The sequence below is a fragment of the Myotis yumanensis genome, unplaced genomic scaffold (genome assembly GCF_028538775.1).
Source record: "Myotis yumanensis isolate MYYU_CA2020_CCGP unplaced genomic scaffold, mMyoYum1.0.hap1 SCAF_6, whole genome shotgun sequence".
NCBI classification, from domain to species: domain Eukaryota; kingdom Metazoa; phylum Chordata; class Mammalia; order Chiroptera; family Vespertilionidae; genus Myotis; species Myotis yumanensis.
In genome coordinates, this window is record NW_027223757.1 from 36,379,811 (window position 1) to 36,403,138 (window position 23,328).

At 36.9% G+C, this 23,328-nt stretch overlaps 1 protein-coding gene and 1 pseudogene across 3 annotated transcripts in view; both read left to right on the top strand.

Annotated features, from left to right (window-relative positions):
• CDK19 (cyclin dependent kinase 19) overlaps positions 1–23,328 on the top strand; it is a 125,632-nt gene that overhangs the window by 36,538 nt on the left and 65,766 nt on the right. For all 3 annotated transcript variants that reach the window (XM_070417908.1, XM_070417909.1, XM_070417910.1), the window contains exon 2: positions 7,367–7,442. In XM_070417908.1, the coding sequence (XP_070274009.1) occupies positions 7,367–7,442 (76 nt within the window). The remainder of the gene's footprint in view (positions 1–7,366; positions 7,443–23,328) is intronic.
• LOC139012782 (eukaryotic translation initiation factor 3 subunit H pseudogene) lies at positions 14,065–14,928 on the top strand (annotated as a pseudogene).

Genomic DNA, 23,328 nt, shown 5'->3' on the forward strand with positions numbered 1-23,328 from the left:
TTGGTTGCCTCCTGCACACACTCCAACTAGGGTCAGGGAACTTGCAACCGAGGTATGTGCCCTTGACCGGAATTGAACGCGGGACCCTTCAGTCCGTGGGACCTTTCAGTCCACGGGCCAATGCGCCAACCATCGAGCAACACCGGCCAGGCTGTCATTTGTTTGTTCATTTATGGAAAATTTCATGATAAAAAATTTTAAAATATTAGGGTATTTCATAGAAAAGAAAGAGTTCCCAAGTAAGGAATCATTACTACCAGGCTGTGTGAATATTGAGTTTATAATATTGAATAATGACACCAATGTAAAACTAATCTTTTTTGAGTTTTGTTTTTCCAGATTTTTATTCCTTATTTTGTGTGTGTGATGTGGAAGTCTCTTAATCAGCTAATCCAAATCATCACATATTAAAGAAAAGGGATATAACATTGATTTATGCCAACATTCTTCTTGAAGAAAAAAAATTGTTGGCAAGACTCAGGTGTCATATTGTTTGAAGAATGTCTTACTGGTAACACATGGTTGTAAAAACTGGTCATACTGTACCATCTTGGATACTGTTACTCTGATGATTTAATTATTGAATTTTACTCTTACAGTTTTGAAAAGAGAACCCGAAGGATGAATTCATAGAATTGTTTGTGAGAGAGAAGTGCTCAGAAATTGTTCTTTCATCTCTTCTTTCCTCTCTCTGTCTCCTTTCCTCCTTGTCTCAAGTTTTTTCCTGGGCACCAAAAAAGTCATCTATGTGCTGCTTCCTCTAATCCAGTGGTTCTCAACCTTCTGGCCCTTTAAATACAGTTCCTCATATTGTGACCCAACCATAAAATTATTTTCGTTGCTACTTCATAACTGTAATGTTGCTACTATTATGAATTGTAATGTAAATATCTGATATGCAGGATGGTCTTAGGCGACCCCTGTGAAAGGGTTGTTTGACCGCCAAAGGGGTCGCGACCCACAGGTTGAGAACCGCTGCTCTAATCCAATATCTCATGAAGGCTCAAGGCCTTCCAATCTGAAACTACTATGATAGGCCCTCAAGAAACATCTTTAGGATATTTCCTCTTGGAACTTCTCAGATATTTTCATTTTGGGTTAAAAATTTTTTCTATGTAAAAGAATCATTTATAAGAATATTCTGAGATCTGACCCAACTCTTGTTCTCAATGGTATCATCCTCCCCATCATCCAAGCTCAGAACCTCAGACGTAACCTGATTCAATCTTCTTAATCATTATTTATTCATTTGGTTCTGCCAATTCCTTCTTAAAAATTACTGTCACAAGTGTTCCTTCTTTTCTCTAGTCTTACTGTTACCACTTTGTTATGGAGAATGTTGAACTTGGAATTAGATTTTGTCTCAACTCTGCTTCTAGCTGCTGGCCTAGCTTCTTCATCTTTAAAATGAGGAGGTTGTCTTAAGCCCCTTTTGGAGCTAACTTTCTATTACACTAACCCAAGTTCTCACCTTCTTACATTTACAGTAACCTCCTAATTGTTTTTCACACTTGTAATTTCAGTTCTTTCTACATAGATTAATCTTCATATATAACTTTCATTGCCTTTAGAATAGACTCTTATAATATCTGGTCTCCATTTTTTTTCTCACAACATCATTTCTTTGGTTAATGGTGTTATCATTTGCACAATTAGACAAAGTGGAAACTTCATCTGTCTTCGGAATCTTTCTTTGATCTACAAAATCAAATTGGTTATCAAATCTGTCGGTTCTGACTCAGAAATGCCTTTTGAAATCCATATTTGTTCTCCTCTGTCACTCATCTAATCTCCATCTTTTCTAATCTGGACATTTGATGCAACCTACCAAATATTTTGTCTACCATCTCAGTTATCCTTCTGAGCAAATATCTGTTAATGTGCTTTCTCTGTTCTAAAAACCTCTGGCTCCACATTGTTTACATATGAAGTATAAGCTTCTTTGACAGCTCACATGGTCCATTCCCTTTACTTTTCTTTTTTTTTTTTTAAAATATATTTTATTGATTTTTTACAGAGAAGAAGGGAGAGGGATAGAGAGTTAGAAACATTGATGAGAGAGATCGATCAGCTGCCTCCTGCACGCTCCCCACTGGGGATGTGCCCGCAACCAGGGTACATGCCCTTGACCGGAATCGAACGGAATCGAACCCGGGACCCTTGAGTCCGCAGGCCGACGCTCTATCCACTGGGCCAAACCGGTTCGGCTACTTTTCTAATCTCATCTCTTGCCCCTTGTCATCATGCCTCCAGCTGCCAGCCATCTAAATACCAGTGGTTTTCTGAAGATGCCTTTTATTTTTCTCATGCTACACTTCTGCCTGGAATTCTGTATCTCCTCATCCCTTCTTTCTGGAAACTGTTCTCTTAAAGGCATTACTCATGTAGTTAATTTCCTTTCTTAAAACTCTGGAAGAAATATTAGTTTCATTCTTTCTGTTCTTGTTATGCATACCTCTTGAGTGCAGAGGGAGTCATATCAGTTATTTGTCTATATTTTCCACTCACCCAGAATCTCTTTCAGCTGGATTTTGAACTTTGATATCTAGGGTAGTCTAATTTTATTCATCCTCAGAGCTTGGCATAGTGTTGGGGCATGCACTATTGACTCAGGATTTGTTTGTTGGTTGATGTAAAATAAATTAGTAAGGTACTTCTGTTTTCGTTAGAAACAAAAATGGATTTTAACACTATTAGTTTGAAGACTAAAAATTTTCTCTCAGCCTTGCTTGAGCTTGAATTCCTTCATATTTTAAAAGATACTTCTAGATTTTTGTCTGTCAAAGGTTCTTGGGACCAAAGATGGCCCAGAGCTGATCTGAATACCTTATGGTGTAATTGATAAGAGCCAAAAAAAAGCCCTGCATCTGTTTAGTTATGATGATAACAAATGGAGTTTTGGGCAGACCTTAACCATACTCTGCATACAGGCTGCTGCATGGTGCTTCACCTTGCTAAAAGTGACTGGGGGCTGGTCAACAAGTTTGTACGTTATTGAAAGGTATAAGACTGTTTTTTTCATTAAACCAGTTCTTAAGATTTCATTTAAGACATGTTCCTACTGAACTTGTTTCTTTAGCTTGAGCAATTCTTCCCTAAATTACATTTAAATAGTACCACTGAGCCTGGTAGAAATTTTAAGGCGATGATTTCTATAATTTGCACAACTGTGTGCTTTTTAGTTTTTCTTCTGTCTATAGAACTGCTTGCATCAAGCGTTTTTCAGAACACAGTATCTCAGATGGAAAGGTAATCGGGTCACAGTGTCTGCCAGATTCACTTTTTTATTTTGTTGTTACATAATGTTCCTGTTGAATAATACTTTCTTTGTGACTGTTGAGAGTGAAACCTGCATGGTTTTGCTACACATTACTAACATATAGGAGAAATGTCATTAAATTAAAAAAATTTCTACATTAAATATATCTAGGGTTATAGTACAAATTTATGTATTTTTAATTTTGGATTTATTTAGTAAACTCCTTTGATTATTTTCAATATGTAGGCGCTCTAACTTTGCATAGTATCTAATATGTCCTAAAATTTAGAAAGCAGTTTACCTAAAGGCTTTGAAATTGCTTTGTCTGTCTTTATTATAGTAAACAATAAACTACTTTTATTTAGAAATAAAATAGCTTTAAGAAAGAACTAAGCTGCCTGTAAAAGCCAGACCATCATAACTGTATAGGTAAGGTTCACCTGCTTTTCAGCCTTGTTATGTAAAAGAACAAATTACACCTACGGCATTTAATATTATATGTGCCTGAGACATATAAGCTGTGGGGTATGACTAATCACTTCCATTTGAAGGAATTCCTGGAGAGGGTCACTCACATGGATTGAGAGCCATAAAGTTTCCCTGCCCCGTGTGCTAGTCATTGAAATATTTGTGGGCCTTGTGGCATGTGACCAAAAATTGGCATTGACATAGTACCATGGTGAAAGTGGGTCTCCTATGTCCCCTGGGATTCTGCCACTTGTTCATATGGTGAACTTCAGAGGGGCCATATCATCACTTACTACCTGACAGTTAACATACAAGAGAAATGGTAATGATATATGTACTTTGATTCTCAATCTGAAAGTTGCAAATAATTCTTAAGTTTGCAGACCTTGGAGTATTTTATTAATTTAACAGATGGAAGTTATATTTAAATTTATTAAGTGAAATAATTGCTGGGTTTGTTCCTAGTTCCTATCCACATAATTCAGAATAAGAAGCTTATACTTCAGTCTGTTCTGCTCAAGGTTTCAAATGCCTTTGACAGCCTCAGTGTAAAATTCTAAAGTCATTATTAATGTGATGTGTTAATTTTGTACTTTTTGATTCACTGCAAAAATTTTATAGTTTCCATAGCAACGATAACCTATCCAGATTGTGTAATATTCTTTATAGTATTAAAAATAAAACTGTGTAATTACATGAGCTTCTGGAAGACTTCATTTAGGGAAATAGTATTGAAATATTTGTTTTAAAAAATTATGATTTCATACTAAAATTTTGTCAGAAAGCTTATATAATTTTATTTTTATAATTTATTATACTTGAATATTCTGTAATAGATGCCTACTAGTTAATTTAATTATTAAATTATGAACTTTACATTGTAAGCACTGTGTTAAGTTCTCAGGCACAAGGGCTGTCACATACATACCCACACATATACAGGGTGTCACCAAAAAATGTATATACACTTCAACAGCTGATAGCTTAATTTTGAAAATTGAATGTATTTTCATAAGCACTGCCTTTATAATTATTCAAAGTGCATGTATACATTTTTTGGGATACCCTATATTAAGGGTGGGGGCGATATTTGGCTTTAATGACATTCAGTCACCTGCTGCTTGTACTTCTTAGTGGCTTCTGAGTAGTTTGAAAAAGTCTGGTTTTATGTTTGGAGGAAACAGGACAGAGAAAAAGGAAAAATTATCACTTAAGCTTTCCATGTTTTTTACTTTGTTCTTGAAAACATACCTAAGATAGCACTTTGAAAATACTAAAGGTTGGCCCTGGCTGGTTTGGCTCAGTGGATAGAGCGTAGGCCTGCAGACTGGAAGGTCCGGAGTTCGATTCCAGTCAAGGGCACATGCCTGGGTTGTGGGCTTGATCCCCAATGGGGGGCGTGCTGGAGGCAGCCAATCAACGATCCCCTCTCATCATTGGTGTTTCTAGCTCGCTCTCCCTCGCCCTTCTTCTCTGAAATCAATAAAATGTTTAAAAAAAAAAAAAAGAAAATACTAAAGATTGTTTTAGTAGGTGACTATTTTCTGACTGTCAAATTATTTTGGCTCTTTTCTTTTTTCCTTCAATTCTTACTTAAAAGACAATGTAATGTTAGTACTAAAGCTAATTAACATAACTTTCTCTATCTTAACACAACTGCTTTTCATTAGTTATATTATCTCAACATATGTCTGGATATATGAATGTTTTTATATGATATAATTTGTGTAATTCTCAGTAGTTAATGGTAAACATTTTTCATGTTTCTAATGACCTTCATAATTATTATTTTATTAATTGATAGCAGTCCATCCTGTTGAAATATCTGGTGTGTTTTCTTTTTATCAAAATGCTGTTTATAAAAAAAGAAAACAAAAATAAATAAGAAAGTAAAAAAAAATGCTGCTTAATTATCTTTTTTTAAAAAATTAAACTGAAATAAGGTTTAATTTTTCTTTAAACTTTACTTGTCCTAGGTTATGGACAGTAAATGACATTAATTAAATTTCTGCAATTAGTCTTTGAGTAACTTTATATAATCTTTGTTAGAGAGGCAAAAACACAAATTACTTACTTCAGTTTATGAGGCCTAATACAGTTCTTTATATGTTGGAAGGAAACCTCTCTTTATTTCCTTTCAGAATAATTTTCAGGCCAGCTTTTAGAGTTTCATTTTTAAAGAATCTTTGTCTTTCTTTTTTACACCAGCAACCTACAGGGCTGCTGCTTGGATCTGCTTAATTATCTTGAATGCCATATACTGGAAGAGTAATGGATATAATTTTCACACTGATTGTGGGGGAAAGTAACCATAACTCAGTTATTTGCCCAAAACATAGATGTTTGTGAAAATCTTCAAAAGGCATTAAATTGTTTTAAATGCATATTATAAATAACGTCTTAAACTGATTTATCTGCTTATAAATGCAGAATGGGGAGAATGAGAAATAGGTAAGTAGGACAGGGTGTGGCACCACTATCATTTGGCAAAACAGCATCATGACATGGTGATACCTTGCTGAGGCTCTAATATAATCAAAAGACAAAATTTAGAGGGTATGGATTATACTCCTCTTATCAGAACAACCCTCAATATGAACCACATTTGTGACATTCAGCTGGGGCCTTGGTGTGGCTGATTCTGGTGTCAGCACCCTGAAGAGACTGTGTGGTCCTAGCCACTCATCTGATATACTATTACTATTTTATGAACTGTATCACTATTTTTGAACTGCTGTCTTCACTTGGTTAAGCATCCTGTTAACTACTGTGGTTCCCCACAGTCCCTAATCCTACCTCCATTATTTGGAAAATACACTGTAACTACTGGGTTTTTCCTAGAGTTCTTGAGATGGTGGTGGTTGGAGTTTCTCACCAAGTCTTTCCAAGGCTTTATGTTGAGTTAATGGGGCTTTTCAATGGTCCCTATACTATGTGAGAACTAGGGTGTCTCAGCGGGTCAATATTCTTCTATAGCTTCTCCCTCCTAATAAATGATTCTGATACGATGAAATTACTTTAAACAAATATAGGAGTTTATATATGGCATTTATTTTTGTAGTTAATATTTATAACAATGCTTTCATACACCAGATAATTAAAATAGGAGTAGAATTATCTTGCAGTATACTTAAGTTGATATTTATGCTTATTTACTTTTTAAAAAAAATATTTTTTTGTTGATTTTAGAGAGGAAGGGAGGGCAGATAGATAGAAGCATCAATGATTAATAGGCTGCTTCCTGCATGCACCCTGCTGGGGATTGAACCCCCAACCCAAGAATGTGTCCTCATGGGGAATTGAACCATGATCTCCTGACTCATAGGTTGATACTCAACCACTAAGCCATACCAGCGGGGCTATGCTTGTTTACTTTTGAAACCAGTGCCTTGTTAGGTATCCTGTTCTGTTTCAATTTTGAATTTTATGTTTTGGCTCTGTCTGGTATTTTCATTGTGACATGAATTTATTTTGGTATTTTGTATTTCTATAGTTGAAGTATCAGAAATAATAAGCAGTGCATGCATGTGAGAGTGTTGACATATCACTGAGAGACTAGTGCATTTTCATTGTTTTTGTAATTATAATTTTAAATCTGAAAATGTGTAGAAAAAATAATTTTTTTGTGTTCATATGCAGAAAAGATGAAAAGGAATATGCATTGAAGCAAATTGAAGGCACAGGAATATCCATGTCGGCCTGTAGAGAGATTGCAGTAAGTGGATATAAATATTTATTCTGTTATTGATATTGGATGATGATTGATATTAATATAAAATAGTTTCATTAATGTAAACAATACATGGTTATTTCAAAGATGTTAATGATATATAAGATGAGAAAAGCTGCATAAACTTGTTGATTACTTGAAAACCATCTTTTGAATATTGATTGTCTTAATGATATTTAGGATTTATAATTTTAGAATTACTGAGTTAAATGTTGACTTAATTAATTTAAATTGTGATCTAATGTAATTAATTTTAAAAGGTTTTAAAAATATATTTTTTCTATTGCTTAGAAAATTTCCTTTTTAAAAATGCCCCCCCTTGTCCCCTGAAAGTCAAAATTGTTTGGGTATTTTTACAAATATAGGGTGTCATGCATCATTAATATATCTAGTTAGATTATGTACAGGGAAATTTACCATGCCATCTGTATTTATGTAGAGTTTAGTTTAAATGGAAAAATATTTTTACAGTTGATCTTAGCCAAAAGGCTCAGAAACTGTAAACATATTTTTGAAATACAATAAAAAAATGAAAATGAAAGCAGATAAAAAACTGTGTCCTTTGATCTTACTGTAAAGGTTAAATGTACAGGGATACAAAATCATGCTTTTTCTTGTAAGGCAATATTTTTGCTAATAGAAGCTGGAAGCCAACAAAGCTGAAGAAGCCTCTACTAGTATGTCTGCTAGCCAGAAAACAAACTGGACAGTGTGAATCGTTTTGACAAGAAGGTGGTTTAATTTGGAAAGGCTGGAACTGCCCTGGCCAGTGTTGTTCGGTGGTTAGAGGGTTGACCTGCTCACTGAAGGGTCGCAGGTTTGATTTCAGTCAAGGTTGTTTATCTGGATTGTAGGTTCAATCTCTGCCCTGTTGGGGCACGTGTAGGAGGCAACCAATCCATGTGTCTCTTTTACATCAGTGTTTCTCTCTCTCTCTCTCTCTCTCTCTCTATCTCTCTCTCTTTCTCTTCTACTGTCTCTAAAAATCAATGGAAAAAAACAACCTTGGGTGAGGATTAACAATAACAACAAAAGAAAGAAGAAAGGCTGGAAACTTCCCTCTACTGGTATTTGGATTTGCTCCAACACAAAAGACTAATCTTACAAAATCTTATAAGTAAAAGTAACAATATGATTGGAGAGGTCCAGATGAAGCTCTCTGAAATCTGGATGTTTTGTGACTGGGAGCAGAGCAGTGAAGACCTCTTTCAGATGACATTATTCTTCCAGAATTATTCCCATTTTTTCCTTGTAGTCTCAAATCATGGTTTTAAAGGAATTGGAAGTTATGCCATTTTCTTTCCGCAAGTAACTGAATGAAATTCTGATGTTTCTTAATGAAGCTAGTTTCTCTTTTTTGTCCTTTAAGAGCATGCTGATACTATCAAAGATTCTTGTTTTGTGAACCCATTTTGGAAATTGGAAAGACTGTTGAGAGATAAAACAGTGAAAAGTGGCTTGCCATTAAAGCTGATGGTACCTGGTAACACATCTGGTTTTGTTGCTTTGATGAAGGAAGCTCTATGGGTCACTATGAATCATTGCTTTTACATTAGCATCATAGACTGTGCCAAAGATCATGAAAGAAGTCTTCTCCAATGTCTTAAAAGTCACTCTTTACCCCTTGAATCACTACCTTGTCAAGAGCTTCTATTGAGAAATGGGAGTAGAATATTGCAGGGAGGTTCATTGATTCTCCAAAGAACAAGTCTTAATGCACTGGGGAATTCTAATTCCATTTGCTGCTACATAACTTGGTGTGAATCAGGGTTTTCAGAACACTTGTCTATTGGATTGTTAAAGCTACTGGCATATTGTAAAAACACACAACCATTCTGCTTACTGTTCTAGCTCTTTATTCAAGAGAAACAGTAGCACCCTTCTAATAGTGGTTGATTTTTGTGAAATTGATTTTTTCTTTTAAATTTAATATCCTTTCTAATCTAAGCATCCTTTTTAAGTTGGGAGAGTTTAATCTGTTTACATTAATGTGTCTATTCATGTATTTAGAATTCTATTATCTTATTTTTAAGTTATCTGTGTCTGATGCTTTGATTCTCCCCCTCCACCCCTTCTTTTCTGATTTATGAAGTATTGATTGAGTTTTCCTTATTTCCTTTTTTCCTAAACTTCTGGTTTGGAAATAACTTATATTATTTCTAGGTTAGTAATTACTCTTGCATTTTTACATACGTATTTGACTTAAATTCTCAAGTTTATCCAGCTCCCTCCATGCAAGGACCTTAGAAGTTTTTAATTCAGCTATTTTCTTTTATTTCTATTATTTTAGTTCTACCTTGTTTTCACTTAACCTCTACCCCTAGTCCCCAACTTTGTATATTTTTAGTTTCTTAACAGTCAGCACTTATTTAGATCTACTTGATTCTTTTTTTGTGCACACTCCTTATTGAGGTATATTTTTAGTGTTTCTTTAATCAAGGGCTTGTTAAATGACAAATTTTTAAAAGTTTTTGACCAAAAATGTTTATTTTGTCCCCACTTTTGAAATACAGTTTGTTCTTTTTGAAGTTTGTTCTTCAGCACTTTGAAGATTTCTCCATGGTCTTCTGGCCTTGGTTATTCATGATGTGATGTCTGTTGTCAATGATGTCAGTGATGTCTTGGCTTTTCAGGAAGTCTGTGTTCTCCCTGTTTGATTTTAAGGTTTTCTCTTTGCCTGTGGTATGCTCTGCATGCTGCACAATATAAGGCCCAGGACATATAGCAAACTTCCTCATATTTTGCCAGGCTAGTGGATAGAGTTTTTCTAGTCCTATTTTTCACTGAAGTTCTTCCTGGGTGGTGGGCACTGTGGAGGGGTCTTTTTTCACTACCTCAAATGTACATACCTAAGATACTATCTTCTAATTAAACAAATTGTTTTTTAATTGATTTCAGAGAGGAAGGGAGAGGGAGAGAGAGCGAGAACCATCAATGATGAGAGAGAATTATTGATCGGTTGCCTCCTGCATGCCCCTTACTGGGGATCAAAGCCACACCCGGGCATGTGCTCTGACTGGGAATCGAACTGTGAACTCCTGGTTCATGGGTCAACGCTCAACCACTGAGACACACCTGACAGTCTATCTTCTATTTTTTTGTGGGAATTTTTGCTTTTACATTTAGTTTGTCATTTTTCAAATACAGTTGACATACAGTATTATATTAGTTTCAAGTATTCACCCCAGTGATTAGATATTATATAACTTACTAAGTGATCATCCTGATAATCTCATACCCATCTAACATCATACATAGTTATCAGAATATTATTCACTATATCCCCCATGCTGTACTTTATATCCCATGATTATTTTTTAACAACCAAGTTGTTAAAAAATAATCATGGGATCCCTTTACCTTTTTCACCCATCCCTACAATATCTGGCAACCATCAGAATGTTCTCTGGATCTATGATTCTGTTTCTGTTCTGCTTGTTTGTTTATTTGATATTTTAGATTCAATTATTGATATATATGTGTTTATTGCCTTTTATTCATATATTTGATTTTTGTGTTTCTTCTTAAAGAATACCGTTCAGCATTTCATGTAATACTGGTTTGGTGGTGATGAACTCCTTTGGCTTTTTCTTATCTGTGAAGCTCTTTATCTGACCTTCAATTCTAAATGATAGTTTTGCTGGATATAGCAATCTTGATTGTAGGTCCTTGCTATTCATCACTTTGGATATTTCTTTCCACTCCCTTCTGACCTGCATATTTCTGTTGAGAAATCAGCTGACAGTTGTATGGGTATTCCTTGTAGGTAACTAATTGCTTTTCTCTTGCTGCTTTTAAGATTCTCTCTTTGTCTTTAACCCTTGGCATTTTAATTATGATGTGTCTTGGTGTGGGCCTCTTTGGGTTTCTCTTGTTTGGGACTCTCTGCGCTTCCTGGACTTGTAAGTCTACTTTTTTTCCCCAGGTAGGGGAAGTTTTCTGTCATTATTTCTTCAAATAGGTTTTCAATATCTTGCTCACTCTCTTTTCCTTCTGGCAACTGCATAATGCAAATGTTGGTATGCTTGTAGTTGTCCCAGAGGCTCCTTACACTATTTTCTTACTCTTTTTTTCTTTTTGCTCTTCTAATTGAGTGTTTTTTTGCTTTCTCATGGGATGGAGCCTGCAACTGAGGTTTGTGCCCTTGATTGGAATTGAATGCATGACACTATAGTCTGAGGGCCAGTGAGCAAAACTTGCTAGGGCTCCTGTTTCTTGTTTAACTTGGGTCTGTCAAAGCCTGTGATCTTCTTAGGCATTTCCAGATAATGTCTGACTATTCTATAAAGATTATGTAATACTTTAATGTTTCTATAGAGAGACTCTTTGCCATGATTTTATGTACTGGTTCTCAAAGTGTAGTTCCTAAATCTTCAGTACCAACATTACCTGGGATCATACAGTGCACACTGTTTCTATGTCATTCAGTAGATACTTTTCTTTGTCATGATTTTTAAATTAAAGTTTGATAAAGTTTTTGAACTCATGGGTGGTTCAGTGATGGATACTTTTAACAAGTAGAAATATGAGTTTTATGGCTTGGTTTATTTGTTTTGTACAGAGAGTGCTTATTAAGTCTAAGGTATACTGTCAGGTTAAATACTATAAAAATGATACATATGTTGTTATATTTATTATTTCCTTATACTTGAGCATAATTTACTTTTAAAAGTTCTTAAAAGTTAAGTGTTAGATGTGGAATTAAAGAAACATTTTACATCTGTAAATTAATTACTTTTTATCCCCATAATCTGCCTAACCCAAGCTCAGAAGAGAAGTTCAGTGTTATTTACATAACTCCTTTTAGTGTTCCCCATGGATTTAAAACATAATTAGCATTGTTGCACTTCCTTCCATAGAGAAAATATATGCTGTCTTAATAAATGTAATATGCTTTTGTTCATGAAGAATATTACTTAGTACTGCCAACTGTTTTAGGATGCTAAAATAAAAATATTTACAATCCAAGAATACTTTAAAATTATTCTTGTAAAAGAAAGATGTTCCATTGTTTTTGGTTATTCATCATAAAAAAATGCTGTGAAAAGCAAACTGCATGACATTTCAAGGTGATCATTTAAATTAAGTTTTGCCAAGGTATTAGAACATATGAAATGAATGATAGAACCATTGTAAAGGCATTAAACAGTCATTGGACTTTTAATTAAGTGCAGAAAACCCACATAGTGTCTCATATAAAGGAGTGTTCAGAAAATGCTGGCTTAGTTTAAATGATCAAGTTAATTTTGATGCTCTTAACCTATTAACATAATGTTTTTTTCACTTAGTGAGTAAGCTACTATCAGATACGTTAGACATTGTGAACTGGCCCTCAGTGCTCCCGGATTGTGAGAGGCAGTCGGACATCCTCCGAGGGGTCCTGAATTGGAGAAGGGTGCAGGCTGGCCTGAGAGATCCCCCCCTGCCATGCACGAATTTCGTGCACCGGGCCTCTAGTCTATATTATAAAAGGCCTGTGGCTGTAATACCGTAACACCGTAACAACCAATGACTGGACGGGGAACCATGAGGAACCGGGTGGGTGGTGGCGGTGGCTGGAGTGAAGCAGCCCAGGTCCCGGGTGCTTGGAGGCGAGCAGGCAGGTGGGGCGGTGGGTGGGTGAGTGTGGCAAGGCTCGCGCAGGTGGGCGGGGCCGTGTGCTTTTGCACACTGGTCTTCTAGTAATAATAAAATGAAAATAAGGGTTGTTGGCAAGGATGTGGAGAATTGGAGCCTTAATACATTGTTGATGGAAATGTAAAATAGTTTAGATGTTATGGCAAACATTTGGGTGGTTCTACCAAAAGCTAAGCATAGAATTACCCTATGACCCATCAGTTCTACTCTTAGGAGTATGCCCAATAGAACTGAAAACAGGTGTTCAAACAAAAACTTGTACACAAACGTTTATAGCAGAATTATTTATAATAGCCAAAAATTGGAAACAATTTACATGTCCATTAGCTGATGAATGGATAAATAAAATGTAATATATGCATACAATAGAATATTATTCAGCCATAAAAAGAAGTGAAGTACTGATGCTTGTTGTAAGATGGATAAATCTTAATAGCATTAGGTTAAAGAAACCAGACACAAAAAGCCACATATGGTATGATTCCATTTATATGAAATGTATAGAATAGGCAAATCCATAGAGACAGAAAGCAGATTAATGGTTGTCAGGGTCTGGGAGAGTAACTGCTTAATTGGTGTGGGTTTTCTTTTTGGGATGTTCTGGAATTAGACAGTGATGATAGTTGCACAACATTATGAAGGTACAGGAAGTTACTGAATTGTACGGTTTAAAATGGTCAAGTTAATGTTATATGAATTTTAGCTCAGTAAAAGAAGAATAATTAGTATGATTATAATCATTTTCTTAGTAAAATATTGCCAAAGTAAAATTTTTAAAATCAAAGGAAACTTTCAACATTGGTATTTTATGCTTAGAAAAATTATAAAATTACATTTGTTGAAATATATATGAAGTCAAATAAACATTCTTTCAGGTTTTTGTTTTGGGCCTCATTCAAAGGAGTTTTGCTAGGTACAAAGAACCTTAGAATAAAGCACTACAGCTCTTTCTTCCTGTCACGCTGGAAAGATGGCATCCCTCGAGGGAGGCACTGGCTGCACCACCAAGTCTTAGCTCCACCCCCTGCACAGCAGGGAAGGGCAAAGGCGGGTCTGGAGATTTAGCCATGAAGCAAGTGCAGCTAGATGGCTTCCTGGCATTAAAGATAATCAAACATAATCAAGAAGGACAAGGAGTGCTTTGGGGCCTGGTTGTAGAAGATCGGCTTGAAATTACCAACTGCTTACCTTTCCCCCAGCACACAGAAGGTGATGCTGACTTTGACAAAGTCCAATATCAGATGGAAATGATGCAGAGCCTTCATCATGTCACCATTGACCATCTCCACGGGGGCTGGTATTAGTCTCCACATACTATGGCTGGTTTGTCACCCAGGTGGTCCTGGATTCTTAGTTCAGTTATCAGCTGCCTTTGAAGAATCTGTCCTTCTCATTTACGATCCCATAAAAACTGCCCAACGGTCTCTCTCCCTGAAGGCATGCAAGACTAACTCCTATACTGATGGAAATCTGTAAAGAGAAGGGTTTTCTTCCTGAAGCACTGAAATAGGAAAGTATTACTTTTGAACACAAATTTGAAGAAGTACTGATTATAATTAACAATTCACATCTGATCAATATCCTAATGTGGGAACTTGAGAAGTCAGCTGTAGCAGGTAAACATGAATTTCTCAGCCTTACTAGTAGCAATCGTTTGGGAAAGAATCTACAGTTGCTGATGTACAGAGTGGATGAAATGAGCCAAGATATAGTTAGGTATAACACATATGTGAGGAACACAAGTAAACTGCAGCAGCAGAGCACCTGCTTCAGTAGCGCTAGAGTTGAGGAGAACCCCCACTTCCTGAGGAGGATCTGTCTGTGTTCTTCGTGAAATCTGTTAGAAGAAAAATTGTTTATAGATGGTTCCATATAGGCCTGCTATTTCTAAAGATCAAACATTATTTAATGTTTATTATAATGTTTATTATAGTAAATTTATTTGTCTATTCAATGCAGAACATGTAGGCAGTCTTGAGAGTAGTATTTATTTTCCAAACTATGTTCCACAGAATACTAGTACCTGGAAATGTTGGTAGAAGCTCTGTTTTGGAAGGAGGCGGGTTCCATGGTCAGTGTATTTAGGAAAGGATGTTTGCCGCCTGTTGGAGTTCCATAGTGTACCTTAGCCTGTTCAGGGCTTTGAGACATAGTCTAGAAATCTGTTTGACTTAGCATTTCCAAATTTTGGGGAGGGGGAAGCAACCGCATAGCTATTAATATCTTATATAACATCAGTTGGGAGACATTGTCTTAGAGCACTATAAATTTGTACACATTCCTGCATATAAAATTATAGTTATAATCACATTTACATCTGGGGAGATAGCACAGTATACACTTAGTTATTCTTTAACTTATATCCTTTATAATCTGGGCAAAAACAGTACATTTATTTCTATTTGAAAATGGTTCTGGCCCTGGCCGGTTTGGCTCGGTGGATAGAGCGTTGGCCTGTGGACTGAAGGGTCCCGGGTTCGATTGTGGTCAAGGGCATGTGCCTTGGTTGTGGGCACATCCCTGGTGGAGGGTGTGCAGGAGGCAGCTGATCGATGTTTCTCTCTCATCGATGTTTCTAACTCTCTATCCCTCTCCCTTCCTCTCTGTAAAAAAAATCAATAAAATATTGGTTCTGTTTTGTGATTGCTTATTTCTAAGGGTTCAAATCCAGTAGCTCTAAGGGTGATGTGGATTGTTGTTGGCAAAGCTATAGACATCTAGTTAGGTATTGCTTTGGTGATATTCTTGAATTTTGTATTTTCAAAATTTTTGTAACAATCTCTTGTATTTCACTTTGCTTAGAATCATCTATTTCAAGAAAGGATGGGTGGTGGGCAGAGAAAGGTGGAATGGGGCTGTCAGGAAAAGGTTTCACAAAGGACAGAGAGGAAGATTGAGCTGAATCTTGAAGGTGAGTGTCTGAGTATTTGCACTGAGCATCTAGAGGCAGTTTGGTGTGGCTTGAGGTAGTATGCAAGCAAGAGGCCAGCCAGTGAGAAAGCTGTAGAATCAGGTCAAGGAGCTTCAGTGTTACTTTCAGAAATATTTTTAGGATAACAGAAACTGCTAACTCAGTATCACTATTTTTGTTTGATCAGATCTTTTAAAAAGTGGTCACATTTAATAGATACCAGAGATATCTAGAATTGAGAGATTCTGAAGCGTGGAATTTTATGTGAGATTATGGTTTGTCTTTTTTTTTTTTTTTTTTAATGACATGGGTCTTACCATGTCACTATATTGACAACTGAAGCTATGTTGGTAGTTTTTTATTTTAAGAACAACACCCTTCCTGAAGGATCTTTCAGTTCTTTCTTCTTCCTTCCCTTTTCCTTAGTTGTGCCCCCTTTCTAACCACCCCACCTTTACTGACGTCTGACTTTCACAAGGTATTGTTGTCAATGCTGTAGGGGCATCTTTAAAGAATTTGTGAGTTAGAAGTAAAGGAAGGTAGGAAACTGGGAAGAAGATACAATGGTTTAGTAGCTGATTTTCCCATACTCATTTATAAGGAGCCCCTGTTCTGTATCATGAGCCAATGTTGCTTGATTTTTTTCCCTACTCATTTTTTAAAATTTCAAGTCTTTAACAATTAGATATTTCTTTGAGCTAAAGTTAGCAAATAATTCTGGAAGCAGTCATATGTGAAGTCTAAGCAGATGTTTACTTTCTGTTCCCCATGGATTCTTCACTCTTCATATTTAAAAAATGTTGAAGTCTCTCCTACCGTACAAAGCTAAACAATCTGAAAATACCTCTCTGAGTTCTCAGTGCTCCTCTGTTTATAGCCAGGTGGTTTCTCCTCACCATTAACTATCAAGGACAGCTAGCTTTTGTTACAATCTGATTTTATTTCTACTTTCAGTGTAGTTCAAAAAATATTTAATGAATGCTCACCACATGACTGGCCTTGCCTTGTTCTCTGTGCAATAAGTAACAATAAACAAGACAGATGTGATATCTATACTCATAGAATTTGTCATTTCAGTGGAGAAAAACTGTTCTTTCATAGCTTCCTAAATATCTCCAACAGAGGCTGAAAATCCAATAGATAATTCTCTCAACACTTGAAATAGTCATCTGTTCTCCCTTCTGAGAGGAAGGAAACCCTTCTTGGTTTTTATAACAATACTAGAGGCCTGGTGCACGACATTCATGCACTGGGGTGGCGGGCGGCGGGGAGGGGGTTCCTCAGCCCAGCCTGTGCCCTCTTGCAATCCGGGGCCCCTCGGGGTCTTTAGTGCTGTCTTGGAGGCAGGAGAGGCTCCCGCCACTGCTGCTGCACTTGCCAGCTTATGGCTGAGCAGTGCTCCCCCTGTGGGAGCACACTGACCACCAGGGGGGAAGCTCCTGCGTTGAGCATCTGCCCCCTGGTGGTCAATGTGCATCATAGCAACCGGTCATTTTGCCATTTGGTTGATTTGCATATTAGCCTTTTATTATATAGGATCCTCTCTTGGGAGAAGGAGTCTTCTCCTTCTCTGAGCACACATACTGAGTCTTTATGTGATCCTTTTTTTCTTAAATGTCTCTTTTTCCCAATGTTTTATTTCCCAAAAGAGCTCTCCACTAATTGCCTTTCTCATCTCTTCATGAAAAACACATCCTGAGTAATCTTCTATCTGTCCTGATGACTCTTCATTTTTTTTGCCTCTAGTTGAGTTCTCTCATATCCAAGCCCACCATCGATATGCACCCATGAACATCTCAAACTCATCATATCTGATTCTAAAATCAACATTGATCCTCATCTCAAAGCTGTAATGCTTTTCCTTGTCTCTAAATTGTACCACTATCTGTTGAGTTGCTTGTACCATCCTGGATCATTAGGCATTAGCATATCAGTTACTGAGTCCTATTGAATCTGCCCTGTCCTCTTTTTAGTCACCACCTCCTTTCTGTTCTTACTGCCATTACCCATATCAGGTACTATCTTCCCTCCCCCTCTTTCTTTTAGACTTACTGAACTCATTGCTTCCAGAGTTAGCCTGGGCCTATGGTCCCAATCTTCTAGGACATATATTGATTACCTAAATCTTTTTTGTCATGGAACCCGTGCTCTGAACAACTTTTGACTTCTGGATTATTTGAGAACTTAAAAATATAACTAAAAGGAGTTAGTGATATTGACCACACTTTTAATATGGAATGACGATTCAGTTTACCAAATAGTTAGTATAAGCATATATCTATATGTGAAAACATTAGGATATGTGTAAAAAAGATAAAGAATATAAGAAATAACTTGTTAAATTTCAAATGAGTGGTATATATAATTGCTAAAGGGATTTGGAAGAATGAGAGCTTATGGATAAATGGAAAGGAACAAAGGAAGTAAAGAACAAGCAAGGAGTAGTGGAGGATGAGGGGTAGCTAATAGGGAGGAAGAGATAATGTAAGGTAAGTAGTAAAGATCCATGAAATTGAAGTTAGTGAGAGTTAAAAAAAACAAATGAGTTTTCTACAGATGGTATGACTTAATAATATACATGGTTTGGTTGTTATGTTGGTGAAAACAAAGTCTTGATTTCATTCTGCTATAGTCCTTAATTTTACTTAATTTAGTGACTGAACTGTGGTCTTAACTCTGGCTAGTCATTTTGTAGTTACCTTCTTGATCAAACAGGTGATTGGGCAATAGATTGTATTTGTAACCCGAACAAACACATCCTTTGACACCAAAAAAAGACAAAAAGAAAAAAAGACAAAAAAACCAAAAACAACTAAAAATATGTGCCCTCATGATTTTTTGTTGTACATGTATTTTAACTATGTGGTCTTCTCTCAGTATTCTGAAATTCTCAGCCTCATTTTAAAAAAATCTTTTATTTTGGTGATCTCTTTATGGATAAACAATCTTAACTAAACTTCTTTAATTTCAATATTGTCAATTTCAGAGATGATTAATGTGTATAACTTATACTATTCCAAATACCTATGTTCATTTTTTAGAATTCACTCAAGTCTTAGTATATGTTGTATAAATGACATCTTAGTACATCTTTTTAAGTTTTCTCTCTGAGTTTTCAGAAATTATATTTTTTCTTCATGACCTTTTCAAGTTGGTCATATTAAGAATTGACATATAGAAACTCCTTTTAGCCCTAACCGGTTTGGCTCAGTGGATAGAGTGTTGGCCTGCGGACTGAAAGGTCCCAGGTTCGATTCCGATGAAGGGCATGTACCTTGGTTGCGGGCACATCCCCAGTAGGGGGTATGCAGGAGGCAGCTGATTGATGTTTCTCTCTCATCTATGTTTCTAACTATCTATCCCTCTCCCTTCCTCTCTGTAAAAAATTAATAAAATATATTTTACAAAAACATAAACAAAACTCATTTTAATATAAAATAATTCTTATTTTTGAAATGGAAATTGTAAGGCCACTAAGATTTTTTCTGAGTATTTTATTCAAAATACTTGTAACATAATATTCCAGAGCAGTGGTTTTTAAACTTTTTTGGCTGATTTATTATTGCTTTGGCTCTCTCTCTTGCTTAAAACCTGTGATGTGCACTGGTGTTTTAGATTATTTTCTATTTTAGTTTAGTTTAGGTAATCTCACTTGTTTTGGGAGTGGAGAATGCTGGCTGCAACTCACTAAACTGATTTAATAATCCACTAAAGGGTTATAAGCTGCAATTTGAAAAATAATATCTTCGAGTAAATTTTTACAGAAATTAATTTTTAAAAATGCAGAACAGTATAAGGTAGCAAATAAAAATTATAATTTGTTCCTCTGGGTAACTTCTGTTGACATTTTAGAAATATTAAAGAAATATATGCATAATAAGAATTCAAGAAATACAGAAAGATTTAAAATGAAAAATAAGAAATCTCTATCTTCCTTAATCTGGTTCTTCTGCAGAAAAGCAACTACTATAAATGACTTCTTATGATCTTACCAAAGTTTTTAGTCATATGCCAGCACATATATATCTTTAAAAAATACCTAGAGCCCTGACTGGTTTGGCTCAGTGGATAGAACGTCAGCCTGCAGACTGAAATGTCCCAGGTTCGATTCCAGTCAAGGGCATGTACCTTGGTTGCGGGCACATCCCCATTGGGGGGTGTGCAGGAGGCAGCTGATTGATGTTTCTCTCTCATCGATGTTTCTAGCTCTCTATCCCTCTCCCTTTCTCTCTGTAAAAAGTCAATAAAATATATATTTTTTAAAAATCTAGAAATGCTATGATATCTTACTGATCTTTCCACATCTATAATAATAAAAGCGTAATATGCTAATTAGACTGGACATCCTTTTGGACGCATCCTTCCTTCCGGACAAAGCCGCAGTGGGCACGGGCTGGGGCTAAGGCCCTTGCACGAATTTTGTGCATCGGCCCTCTAGTTAACAATATAATATCATCTTCTCAATAGCATTATTTTTAATGGCTTTAGAATATGCCACTGTGGTTATGGACCTTAATTTATTCAACCAGTTTTCTATTGATACCACTTGATACTATTAAGCTTAAAACATTTTTTCAATCTGGCCCAGCAGTGTGGCTCAGTGGTTGAGCGTCAGTCTATGAACCAGGTCACATGCCCAGGTTGCTGGCTGATTCTCAGTAGGGGGCATGCAGGAGGCAGCCAATCAATGATTCTTTCTCATTATTGATGTTTCTGTCTCTCTCTCTCTCTCCCTTCCTCTCTGAAATAAAAAATATATTTAAAAACATTTTCCCAATCTGATAGATGAAAAATATATTTCCATTGCTTCAAATTACATCCTTTAAGTAAGGTAGTAATATTTTCTTCATATATATATATATATATATATATATATATATATATATATATATTTTCTACAGAGAGGAAGGGAGAGGGATAGAGAGTTAGAAACATCGATGAGAGAGAAACATCAACCAGCTGCCTCCTGCACACCCCCTACTAGGGATGTGCCCACAGCCAAGGTACATGCTCTTGACCGGAATCGAACCTGGAACCCTTCAGTCCGCAGGCCGACGCTCTATCCACTGAGCCAAACCAGTTAGGGTGGATAGTAATATTTTCATATAACTTTTGACTATTTTACTTTATATTTGTGAAATGTCCTATTGAAGTATTTTTCTTTTTTAAAAATGATTCTTACAAGCTCCATAAATCAAGTAAATTAGCCCTTTAATGTCTGACAGTTTGGTGGTGTTTTTCCAAGTTTGTTGTTAGCCTTAAGACTTCATTTAGGATATATTTTCTATACAAGATAACTTTGTAGTCAAAGATATGACCTTTTGCCCTAGCCGGTTTTGCTCAGTGGATAGAGCATCGGCCTGCAGACTGAAGGGTCCCGGGTTCGATTTCCGTCAAGGACATGTACATCTGGGTTGCAGGCTTGATCCCTGGCATCAGTCAGGGCTTGTATGGGAGGCAACCAATCAATGTGCCTCTCTCATATCTATGTTTCTCTCTCTGTCTCTTCCCCTCCTTTCCACTCTCTCTAAAAATCAATGGAAAAATATCCTCGGGTGAGGATTAACAAAGATACCTTTTCCTTGTGACTTTTACTTAAAATCAGGTGTTTAGGTGTATTAAAGAATGTGACCAGGACTTATGTGAGAGGATTACATTTCAAAGAGGAGAGTCATTTTATATGTATTTTTCAAACTGCCTTAAAAAGACATTAAATTTCAAAGCTCTAAGATCATTCAAAGAAAGCTTATTTATTTAATTTTTAAATTAAATGTATTTGGGTGACATTATTGGTTAATAAAATTATATAGATTTCAGAGGGTTGGAAGATGGCGGCGATATAGGCAGACGCGTCCCAGGTCTTGTCCCGGAGCAAACGGAGTAAGCAGCTGAAACTAATAACACCCACCCCGAATTGGCAAATTTACTCAGCTGGTGAGACGGCTTGCAGCCTGGAAGGGCAGAGCTCCCCTGGAAAGGTTAAAAACCAGGGATCTGGGCAGGAAAGTCTGCCAGACCTGAGCCCAGAGGGTCGGAGGGAGACCGCATGGCAGACAGCCGCGTCTCTTGGGACAGACACAGACCCTGACCAGGGTAAGGAGTTCCGCGGGTTTGCTGGCGCCAGGAGATTTGAGATTTGGATTTTGTGACTGCGGAGAACTGAGACTAAAGGGGGCATCCTGAGGAACTGATCAGACCATGCAGTGCCCATAAGAGAGGAGCGTTTCCCAGACCGTGCCTGGTACGTTGTGCCTTGCTCTGTTGTATTTTGTGCCTTTAAATCAACGCAGCAGATCCAAGCAACAGCAGCCCCCTGAGCACCGCAGCCTCCTGATCACCACAGCCTCCTGATCACCACACCCTCTGTCTGTGGAACAGCAACTGTACTTGAAGCCTCCCCCTACCAGCCAGAAGAGCCAACACAGCTGTGAACAACACCCACCAGAGGAGCTGCTGCCAACTGGAAAGCAGCTGCTACCGCAACCATCTGAGCAGCAACCACAACCCAAGGAGCCCCTGCCACCCAGGGAGCAGCCACTGAACATCTCAACATCTACATATGTCAGCGAGATCAAACATGGGTAGGCAAAGAAACCCCCAAAGGAAAGAAAAGGAGGACTCCCCAGAAAAGCAGCTAAGTGAGACAGAGATATGCAACATGACGGAAAAAGAATTCAGAATAAGGTTCCTAGAGTACATGCACCACATGTTCAAGAAGCAAGAAGAAACAGATGAAAAACTCAACTACTTATGCAAGAAGCTAGAAGAAACAGATGAAAAAATCAACAACTTAAGTAAGTCCCAAGAAGAAATGAAGAGTGACATAGCTTCAATAAAAAACTCCATTGAAAGTATCAACAGTAGACTGGGAGAAGCGGAGGACCGAATTAGTGAATTAGAAGACAAGGAAGCAAAACACACTCAAACTGTACGGCAAATGGAGAAAAAAATTAAAAGACAGGAGGAGAGCCTAAGGGAGCTTTGGGACAACATGAAACGAAACAACATACGAATAATAGGGGTGCCAGAACAACAGAAAGACGAACATGGATTAGAAAACCTATTCGAAGAAATAATATCAGAAAACTTCCCTGAGGTGGGGAAGAAAAAAGTCACACAAGCCCAGAGAGTTCCAAACAAGGTGAACCCGAAAAGACCCACACCAAGACACATCATAATTACCATGGCAAATGTTCAGGATAAAGAGAGAATCTTACAGGCTGCAAGAGAGAGACGGAAAGTAACATACAAGGGATCTCCCATTAGATTATCAAATGATTTCTCAACAGAAACACATCAGGCCAGAAAAGAATGGACGGAAAT